Source organism: Ceratotherium simum, chromosome 3, assembly GCF_057802395.1.
Source record: "Ceratotherium simum simum isolate JZ-2026a chromosome 3, ASM5780239v1, whole genome shotgun sequence".
NCBI classification, from domain to species: Eukaryota; Metazoa; Chordata; class Mammalia; order Perissodactyla; family Rhinocerotidae; genus Ceratotherium; species Ceratotherium simum.
This window is the reverse complement of record NC_141902.1, coordinates 2131029-2142380: the sequence shown is the minus strand read 5'-3', so window position 1 is coordinate 2142380 and position 11352 is coordinate 2131029. Positions and strand designations below refer to the sequence as shown.

Genomic DNA, 11352 nt, shown 5'->3' with positions numbered 1-11352 from the left:
GGAAAACAAAAACAAACAAAATAAGACAAAGGAAAAGACAAAATCTATAAATTAGGAAATTCAAAGCTGGAACCACTATAAAGATAGGACAAGGACTGTAGCCCTCAGATCTCTAGTGTCCCCTGAATGTCATCCTGAAGAGCACACTGACAGCACCAACACACCGCCATACAGCAGTCATTGCACAGCAACACCACATCTGCGTCACTGAGTGCACAGGGCCGACACCTGTCACTGCAGACACCACACGCCTGTTGTTTATTGCATCATTACTCAGCGTGAGTACTCAGTTAAGCAGTCTGATACTTAACCTCTCGGTCCTCAGAAAACAAAACTAAACTGTTTCTCAGGGCATCAATATCATAAACTCTTTGTCAGTTTAGGTTGAAGTAATAATCTTGCTTTAGCTTAAAAATACTCTTCTGATATTGAAAATCAAATTTCTTCTAGGCTCCACACTTGCCAGGTCTCTCAAATAACATAAGCATAACATTTTTATCCTTGAAGTGCATAAATAGTCAAATATGAGATTCCAAATTATGACTAGAAAAGTTTTAAAATCTTTCTAATTATTGAGAAATATCATGGGGGCAGTGATAAACCAGGGTAAGCCATTAAGGTTATACCATCAGCTGAGAAAGGTTTGGGAAATCAGATCATTACATTTCTCCTCACATTATCCACTTTTGAGTCCTATGGCGACCACAGCTCATTGGTATGTCTAGAACTTAGAATTTAGCTAGATCTTATCACTACACCATTGTACATTATTTTACTTCCATATTCCTAAGAATTTCTACTGAACTATGTAGTCAAATTTAAAAGTGTCTAAAGTCAAATAAATACAACTATTTAGTAATGCTTTTAACTCTTAAGTAACCTACAACTTTAATGTAGACAATGAAGACATTGAAACTGTTAAAGATTTTGTTTACCTTGATTCAGTCATTAATTCAAATAGAGGCTGCAGCCAAGAAATCAAGAGAAGACTGAGACTTGGAAGGGCAGCAATGAAAGAATTAGGAAAGATCATCAAGTGTAAGGAAGTGTCACTAGAGACCAAGGCCAACATTATCTACACCCTCGTATTCCCAGTTACTATGTACGGGTGCGAAACCTGGACAGTGGAGAAGGCTGATGGGAAAAAAATTGATTCATTTGAAATACAGTGTTGGAGGAGAGCCCTATGGATACCCTGGACTGCCAGAAAGACGGACAAGTGGGTCCTAGAGCAAATTAAGCCTGAACTATCGCTGGAGACAAAAATGATAAACTGAGGCTGTCCTACTCTGGGCACATCATGGAGAAGGCAGGATTCTTTGGAAAAGACAATAATGCTGGGAAAAGTAGAAGACAGCAGGAAAAGAGGAAGACCAAATATGGGATGGATTGACTCCATAAAGGAAGCCATAGACATGAGTCTATAGAAGCTGACCGAGTAGGACTGTTGAGGACAGGACATTGTGGATATCACTCATTCATGGGGTCGCCAGGAGTCAGAGCTAACTTGACGGCATGTAACAACAACAAATCTACAAACCAATCCTGGAAAAAATACACTACATGGAAGCCAATGATACCAGACTTGGCCTTTTGCCTGTCCTAGAAAGTGTGTTTTATCTGATATGTTTTAGACTACCACTTACCAGGTTTTATTTGATGCATTCCAAAATCATTCCCCAGGCAATTATGATGTGCACCAAAGGTAGAGAACCATGGCTTATATGATGATGGTCAATTTCATTGTCATTTCCTTCCTTTTTAATTTATAGTAGAAATAAAGGATTTTGTGAGCAAACAAAAAGAAAAAAAGAAAAAAAGGAAAATCAAATTTCTGAGATTATATGCTTCTTCTTAACAGGGACGTTACAGTTAGCTCCAGCATATGAAATGTTTCTCACTCCAACAATTTTAGTGATGATTCAAATGCTTGATATTAAAACAATACATTCATAATCTTCCATGAGAAGGAACATAATTTTAACAGATTAGAAATGATGATGATTCCAGAATTCTACTTGTCTATTTTCAAATGACCACCTAATGGGAAAATTACTAACAGATGTCCAATTTGTACAATGTTGGTAAAATATTTTATTTCACATTCTTTAAATTAAAATGTGTACCATTCAGGGTTCTTATTTACAATCAATAAAAACTGACCCTTGAGCAGAAAATAATTTGATTGGAAGTGTATCAGGAGGCCCGTAGAGATAGGGTAGAGAAGGCAGAGCCAGGACTATGCCATAGAACTGTCGGCTTTAGACACAGTGCTTTCCCTATGACACTTGCTGCCACTGGCACTTCCGCTACTGGATATCTGCCACCATGCTGCTGGGTGCAGTCAGCAACTCTGGAATTTTGAATTTCTCAAAATCCAAAGCCTGGACTAGGACACTGATTAGTTAATCGGTTGAGCCCAGTTCACTGACCCAAATCCTAGCTACCAGGGAGACAGGAAAAGGAGACCCTATTTGCCCACCTTCATCTTTCCTCTACTTAATTTGGGATTAAGTCACGCAAGAGGGGTGTTTGCATATTGCGCAGCTGAATGGCGTGGACAGGTCTGGGTCTACGGCTCACAAGTTTGATCATCCTATGGTTGCCAAGTATTCTATCTTACCTTCTATTCTTTGAATGGCACTGACTAGTTGATAGCATTCTATTAATAATTCAATAAATCTAGCTATAATTACAGTGTATTTTCAAAATAATTTTTGCAAGAATCTCAGAAATACTTATGCCTTTGTCTGACAGGTCTAATGTCTTGGTAAGTTATACCAGTGATTAAAGTATTGTACTATACTATGCCAAAAATTGTGTGGGAGTACGAATCTTGGGGATGAGGAATAACAAAGCAAGTAGAGTTCAGAATTCATACAATTTTTAACGTAAGGGGAAGTTAGCAATTAGTTCAGTGGTTCTCAATCTTAGCTACACATTAGAATCACTCAGGGAGCCTTAAAAAAATAATGGTGGGTAGAACTTCTACTGCAGATATTTTGACTTCATTGATCTGGGGTGGGGCTCAAGCATTTGTGCGGTTTAAAAACGCCCCCAGGTGATTTTAACGTGTAGCCAGGGCTGAAAACCATTTATCTAGTCCAGCTTGCTGAGTTCACACAATAATTTGGTACAATAGAGAAAAGAACACCAGACTTGCATCAAAAAATCTTAGTTTGAATCTCCTTTGTACCAGTCCTTGATCTTAAGAAAGTTGCTCACCCTCTCAGTGTCCGAGCTCCTTCAGCTGTAAAGAGGAGTAATACACACCGCCCTCATCAATTAAGAGAGATTTCTCTACCACGGAAATAGAGAAATTGATGATCAATGAGGTGAATAACTTAACCAAGTTAAACCTAAGTCAACAAGTGTTGGGAGTAGTTTAAGGATGTAATTTAGCTTTTTCTCTTCACTTGAGCCACTAGACCATGTTGCCTCAGCATTTATTTTTATGGTCTGAAGCTGTACCTATTAAACAGTTTGCTAAAATATCAGCTATAATTTAAACTTTTGTTTTTAGTTCTATTATTCCCACTTTTAATATTGCTAAAAATGAAATGAAGTCTTCATACTCAGGCATAACTAAATTAATCATCAAGGTTTTGATTGGGATACAACTTTTTTCATGGTTAAAGAGGAAGAACTAAAGCCAGCCCTGATGGCCTAGTGGTTAAAGTTCGGTGCACTCTGCTTCAGTGGCCTGGGTTCACTTCCAGGGCACGAACCACACCATCTGTCCATCAGTTGCCATGCTGTGGTGGTGGCTCACATAGAAGAACTAGAAAGACTTACAACTAGGATATACAGCCATGCACTGGGGCTTTCAGGAGAAAACAGGTGCGGGGAAGATTGGCAACAGATGTTAGCTCAGGGCGACTCTTTCTCTGCAATCAATCAATCAATCAATCAATCAATCAATCAATAGGAAGAACTAGAAAGTGATTCCTCAGCTGACACAGGGCAAGGATGAGGCAGGGAACCACCATATTTGCATCCATTAAAGTTACCAAGAATACTTATAAATGAATTGTTTTCATTGGATTTCTCAGTTTTATTTTTGAGAGTCTCAATCTTTTACTGTGTATCATCAAAAAATGTTTGAAACTCTATTTTACTACATACTAGGCATTATGCTGGCACTAAAGATTCAAAAATGAAAAGAACACGACACCTCTCTGAGAGAGCTTAAAAACACATAGGTACAATACCAAGGGAGAGCTAATGCTGCAGCCTCAATTAGTTTCAGCTGGAAAGGATTAGTAATTTTTTTTTTTATCTAAAGATATACTTTATTATGGCTTCTTATTTACTCTTTATTTCTACTGCTAATAAGATTTCCTGGGGCTCTACGCCTTCTCTAGATAGAACTCAATTCTGAGTAAGCCTGGATGAAGGGCTCAAACTGAAGCCATAAGTAGGGGATGATACCTTCCTCAAACAGGTATGTAGTCAGAGCACCCTTGCACCCTCACCATGGGGTCAGAATTGTTCTTGGCACTGCATGGGATAGAAAGAAAAATACTACAGAATCATACAGCATGAGTGCTTTTAAAGAGCTCCAGGAATTCCAGAAATAGGGGAAAACAGCATGGGGTGCTATTGTTCAAGAAGACTTGTTCATTTCATTTCAAAAGCAGAAAGCCAAGCCATTTTTAAAAGTAAATATTTTTCTTATAAGATGGTATTTTAGTCAGGAATATCATAAGCATATTATTATATGTGGTTGTTGAACAGATCAGAAATTATGAAATGGTGTTTTATAAAGGGGAAGCCTGGTTTGAAAGTAAGCTGGAGAAATCTCTTCACTTGCAGGCTTTGAGTTAAACAGCAGAGATCAACTTTTCTATAATTTTTGGAGCTTTCATTTGTGTCTAAAACTTAAAACAGTGAAACAGTGCAAACTGAGAAATCCCATATTTTGTTTCAGAAATGTAAATTTTAGTTTATCTGTAAAATATTTCACTGAACGGAAATAATATTTTTAAAATTGAAATTTACTTTTTTTGAACTGTTAACTCTTTCAAGAAGGAATCGAGAAAAAATGTTTCATTGGTGGTATGATTTAGCAGTTGCCTAAATTGTTACTTTTTGCAGATATTTTCATTTTATTGAAATTCACTTACTATTTTTTTTGACTGCCATGATTACATACACAAAGTTAAAATTTTTCAGTCTTTGTATTTATTTTCTGGCTATTATTAATGATTATTACTTAAAATAACTTATTGTATAATTTATCATATGGCGAGCCACTCCAGAAATCCAGTACTCTAAGATATGCCACTGTATGAAAAGCCTGTCAATTAACCTACTATTTCAAACCCCCAGATAAAAATAGTATGTACCTTTCCTTTTTTGTCTTACCTGTGGTATAAAAGGCATTCATTCACTCATTCAAATAATGACTGAACTCCTGATACCTACATGCTGTCACTGGGAACATTATGTTGACAAGACAAAGTCTCTGCCTCCATGAAGCTTGCATTCTGGTGGGGAAAAAATGCAAGAAGGCTTTCAAAAATAACCTTTTTAGCCCTAGCACAGTGCCAGTGCCTGGAAGATGCTAGTGATTCAAGTTGCTTATATTTTTAATTATATCATGCCTTCCACTGAAAAATAAATCCAAGCCCAGCAGATCAACCTCCCCTCCACTTGGAAAAACTGGAATCTGCTGTGAGAAAACTATTACGTTGGAATGAAACAAAATACAACACCCGCCTCTATTTGCCACATAAGATATAACAATAATTACTATGGCACTTTATAAGTATAAAGCATTTTGAGAAATGCTGTAATTGAGCTTCCAAACAACTGTGTGAGGTAGTCAGGGAGACAGCACAATTTCGGGGTTAAGAGGATGAGCTGTAGATTCACGATTTAATCTAAGCTCTCTGACCCTCAGTTTCCTCATATGAAAATATTAATACTCAAAGCTACCTCATGTGGTTGCTGTGCGGACTAAAACAAAACATTTAAAGTATTTAGTTCAGTGTTTACCATTACGAACACTAAATAAATGATGACTATTTTCATTCATATTCATCTGATTTTACAAATAAAGAAAATAAAGTTTACAAAAGTTTACACTTAAAAATTCACAGCTATAAAATGGAGGGGTGACACACCGAACCCCAACCTTCTGACTTCAAATCCTTCTTTCAGTTTTATGACAGTGCCTATTAAGGCAGATGGAAAGCAAATTAGATCACTGTCAGAATATTAACAACTTTAGTAAGTCTATTTCAGGCTGAAGCTTATAAGGTTATTATTTAACCAAGCTACCACTGTCAAATTTTCTTAAATTGTTAAATAAAAAGTACGTTACCATATGCTGTTATATCATCTTCCTTTAAAAAAACGTACTTCCTGTTTTTCCTCCCCTTGGTTCATTGATTTTAAACTTTCACCTTATTTGAAGTCTAACCTTATCACTAACCATTTGAAACAAAAAGTTTTCCTAAAGTCTTGCACAAACGGCATGTTATTTAACGCTGAAACGGGGTGCAGAGAGCAAGGTCAGCGTGACACTCGGTGTGCGCTCGAGGTCAAGGCGCGAGGTTGAAGGCCTGGACCCGGGCCGATGCCGGAGTCCCTCCTGCGCTCACTGCCGCCGGGGCCTCTCCCAGTGAGGAGTGGCGGGATGCGGCTGCCATCTCCCTGAAAGGAGGCGGTGTTTAAAGAGAGAAGCCATGGCCTCCTACAGAGCCGAGGACGCGGCCGGCAGGGACCCCCAGTCACACCGTCACTTAAGGACGCGGACTGGGGCCGACGGGCGGGCACAGGCGGGGCCTCGGCGCCACTCCACGCCGGCTCCACACCCAGCCCGGCCTCCCCGCGCTTCCGGGAGACGCCCGGGGCACGAGTGAGACGGGAGGCCCGGAGACGCGGGGAGGGAAGACCACGCGGGGCTCCGGGCGTCAGGGCGCGAAGGGGCGGCCCCACCCCGCGCATCGCTCCTCCGGTTCGAGGCGGCGGGCGGCGAGAGCGCGCGGAACCGGGAGACGGGAGGGGAGGAGACGCCAAGGAGGCGCCGGGGCCGCGGGTCCGAGTCCGACATTCGCGAGCCCTCCGGGCCGCCGTAGCCCCGCCCCTCGCACGGCGCCATGACGCGGGCGCGCGGGCCGCTCTCCTGACAGGGGTCGCGCCCGTCCGAACGGCCGCCCGCGCCGCGCATGCGCGGTCGGGAGGGGAAGTGAGGCGGTTTCCTCGGCGCCTTTTCCGGCGGCGGCGGCGGCGGCGGCAGAGCTGGGCGGAGGAGGTGGCGGCCGGAGGAGCCCGCGCTCGGGGCGGCGGCCGAGGTAACCTGGCCCAGCCGGACGGGCGGTGCCGCGGCGCTCCCGGAGCCCGCCATAACCCTCTCTCTGTGTCTCCGCAGGCAGCGCCCGAGTCCCGGTCGGCCCCTGACGCGGCGCCTGCCCCTCGCGTGGCCTGCTCGGCGGCGACCCGGCCCGGGCGGCGGCGGCGGCTTAGGAGCGGGCTCGGGCCGCGGAGGGCGGTTCCGGCCGGCCCGCCCGCTCCCCCCGGCAGGGCGCGGCCGCGCGGGCTCGCGGGCGCGGCAGGAAGCGGCGCGGGCGGGTGATGCCCGAGTGAGCGGGCGGCCTGCCCACGAGGCGGCCCACGCAGCGCGCGCCCCGGCTGGTTCCGGCCCCGCGACCCTGAATGCCCCCGGGCCCGGCCGCTCCGGCGCGATGGGGAAGGTGCTGTCCAAGATCTTCGGGAACAAGGAGATGCGGATCCTCATGCTGGGCCTGGACGCGGCCGGCAAGACCACCATCCTGTACAAGCTGAAGCTCGGCCAGTCGGTGACCACCATCCCCACGGTGGGCTTCAACGTGGAGACGGTGACTTACAAAAACGTGAAGTTCAACGTGTGGGACGTGGGCGGCCAGGACAAGATCCGGCCGCTCTGGCGGCACTACTACACCGGGACCCAGGGCCTGATCTTCGTGGTGGACTGCGCCGACCGCGACCGCATCGACGAGGCCCGCCAGGAGCTGCACCGCATCATCAACGACCGGGAGATGCGGGACGCCATCATCCTCATCTTCGCCAACAAGCAGGACCTGCCCGATGCCATGAAGCCCCACGAGATCCAGGAGAAACTGGGCCTGACCCGGATTCGGGACAGGAACTGGTATGTGCAGCCCTCGTGTGCCACCTCGGGGGACGGACTCTATGAGGGGCTCACATGGTTAACCTCTAACTACAAATCCTAATGAGCGTTCTCCACCCATCCCCGGAAGGAGAGGAATCGGAACCCATTCATAGGATTATCGCCACCATCACCTCTTCCAATGGCCACTTTCTCTTCTTTTCAATTCGAACTCTGGAGTTACTGTTCAACGGTTTGGGGGGGGTTGAGGGGTTTTCTTTTTTGTTGGTTTCTTTTTTTTTTTCCCGCTTTGCGTTAGAATGCTCTGATCTGACGTTTGACATGAACACGAAGTGCTAGATGCTCTTGTTGACTTCCAGCAAATGGGATGGGGAAATATAGCAGTTCTTGGTCAAGTCCTTTATAATAATGGTTTGATTTTTTTATTTCGAGAGAATCTTTTTTTCCAATGTATGCTTTTTTTCCTTTTTGCCCAGTTTCCTTATCACTTGCTGTAGATGGCTTATTTTGCATTCATGCAGACTATGTTGCAAGTCTGTTTCATCTAGTAAACTGAAAATTATTGCTTAATCAAACTGCCGTTTGTCTTTTATATTTAAGGCCTTTTCTCCTTCCCTTATGAGTTCTAACTTTTAGTAATTTCCAATGTGACCTTTTATCTAAGACCAGTATAGTAAACTTAGCCCACAGTGGCAAATAATGAGTAATATCATTGTAATATATTCCAGTTGTACATCAGTATATTAAAACAGGTCATATAAGAAGTTCTTTGAAATGTCAGCTATTAAATTCTGAAACATACACCATGCATGAGTAGGGATAAAAGTCAAGTTCCCCATTACGTAGCTAACTTACACTGCATAAAACTATGAAAAAACTATGAAAGTGTAACCACAGATTTTTTTCACTGCAAAGTTAGCAACTTTGCTGTGTTTTCCCTCTTTTTTAACTTTAAAAATAGACTCTTTCCAGAAAATGGAGCAATAATGGTCTATGCCACACACAGATGAAATATTTGTAGATATCTTAAGTGACTTTTGGGCAAAACTGGAATATATACTTTTACCATGTTTCAAATGTCTAAGACCAATAATTTTAAAATTACTAGAACGTTTACTTTGTTCATGAATAAAGCATTTAACAATTCAAATTATATGCACCTTTTACCTAGTTGGAAAAATACACGTTCTTGTTTTCACATTACAGCAACTGATTAAGCTGACAGTAGAAGTCTTTTTTTATAGATGAGTGATCCACATCTCCATTAATTAGAACACTGGAAATGATGTTTTATAGGATATTTAATTCTGGTTGTAGGATTAACTCATGCAAGTCAGATATCCTGTTGGTTCAATAATACACTATCTCCTTTAATGAAGGAAATGTGATGAATGAATGATGTGTAGACGTGAGGAATGACAATTAAAGGGGAAGTAGGATGAAGAGGAAGAACCTACAGATGACGATGAATGTAAACTCATTTTTCTTCAAGGGTAAGCAGTGGGCTCACTGGTGATACCCAGATCCTAAGGAGATTACTTGCTTAGCTGGTTAGGACCAGTAACTAGATTACTGAGACCAGTATGATAATACTTTGAACCAAATGTTAATGCTTGGTAACAGAATTGTGAAGCAGCATCTGGTTCTTATATAGCCTTAAGGATTAATTTTGGACATCCTCAAGGAATTAAACTTAGGGAATTTCAGAAACATAGACTGCAAAAGCAGTACGCAGGAAAAGGTGGAGTTGGTTTTGTTTATGAGGGTATTCGAAAACTAAAATTGAGCGGGATATCATGGTATCTAGTTGGACAGTATTGGTCCTTCATGCTTTGGCCATATTGTGTAAATGGAGCTTTTACCAAAGACATACGAGAAGCATAAGGCTACAAAAAGTTAACTCTTCAAAGTAAAACTCTTGGCAAACATTTTACTTAAAGCAGATAAGAAAAGGTGCTATGTCGTAGGCTCCTGATGGTGCAGAGGGATTTTTGAATTCAAAATGCAACTAAAGTATAAAGTTCTGTTTCACTTCAGTAGAATATCTCTAGAAGATGTCAGACATGTATAAGAACATTTTAGTTGCCTTTGAAATTCCCAAAGCTCCACCATAAATTCTTAGTGTTTTAGATGATTACATTTAAGGTACATAAACATGGGTTATACAAATATCAATGCTGTAGTAACATCCAGAAATAAGACAAGCACAAAGGTGTAAATGCCTAAACTGGAGGAAACTTGAAACCCTCATGTTAATTCTTAAATGTAGTATTTCTAACTTGTGACAGACAGATTGGTAGGCAGCCATTTTTTTTGTCTTAAAATAACTGGGGGCATAGTTAAAATTTTATACATCAAGTAATTGCTATTAAATGTTGCAGGTGAGATGTAGTTATTTTTAGTTTATTTGAAATGCCTAACTGAAAGGAGTGGGGGAAGTAAATATTCAAAATTTGGAAAACCCTAAACCTTTTGGTAAGAAATTGTAATTTTCACTTTCATTTTCTTTAAGGATAAAAAAGGTTGATAATTGATGTAGTTAAATTGAACCATAACCATTGGTGATCATGGAGCAGGTAATTACAGCCTGCAGAAAAAGTTATAATCTAAGAATTTAAAAAATAAGATCCTGAAGTTTTTGTTTAATTGCATCAATTTCTGTATTTATGTGAATTTATAAACTGCAGTAAGTTTTGAATGAGGTTAATCTTGTCTAATATAAGTAAATGAGTCTGTAGACTGTGATCTCCCCAAACTAAAAAGTACAGTACTTGGAATTGTGTTCTTTATGGTTGTAGTGTTGGTAAAGCACTCATATGCAGAAAATAAAGGAATTACACAGTGCAGTTTCTCACGTTATGTTACTCGTTTGAATTAGATTAAGTGGGACGTGCGGTGTGTTGGGCCATGTTTTTCTCCAGGGATATATGGTATAAAGTGACTTAATTTAGGAGTTGCCTAGCTTTTATAAGAACAAAAAAGAGAATCACTTGGTTCTTGTAATGCTGGCTGTGTAAGGAGGTTTTGCCCTGATTTAGTTCCACCAAACTTAATCTGATTTTATGATAATTTAGGACACAAAAACAGTTGAAAAGAGGTTTTAAAAACTAAGTTTCTATAGCAGTTTTTATTATGCTACTGTTTTTTTAAAATCACAATCAGCGTATTTAGGAGTACAGAATTGTGTCTGAAAAGAATTGGCCTACAGTTGTCTTAACCCTTGACAATTGACTTTT

General features: G+C 41.6%; 1 protein-coding gene across 1 annotated transcript; it reads left to right on the top strand.

Annotated features, from left to right (window-relative positions):
• The first annotated feature begins 7186 nt into the window (after positions 1-7186).
• Positions 7187-10962, top strand: ARF6 (ARF GTPase 6). Its single transcript, XM_014792098.2, has 2 exons — positions 7187-7301; positions 7379-10962. The coding sequence occupies exon 2, from the start codon at positions 7692-7694 to the stop codon at positions 8217-8219; it is 528 nt and encodes a 175-aa protein (XP_014647584.1). The 5' UTR covers positions 7187-7301; positions 7379-7691; the 3' UTR covers positions 8220-10962.
• The last annotated feature ends 390 nt before the right edge of the window (positions 10963-11352 follow it).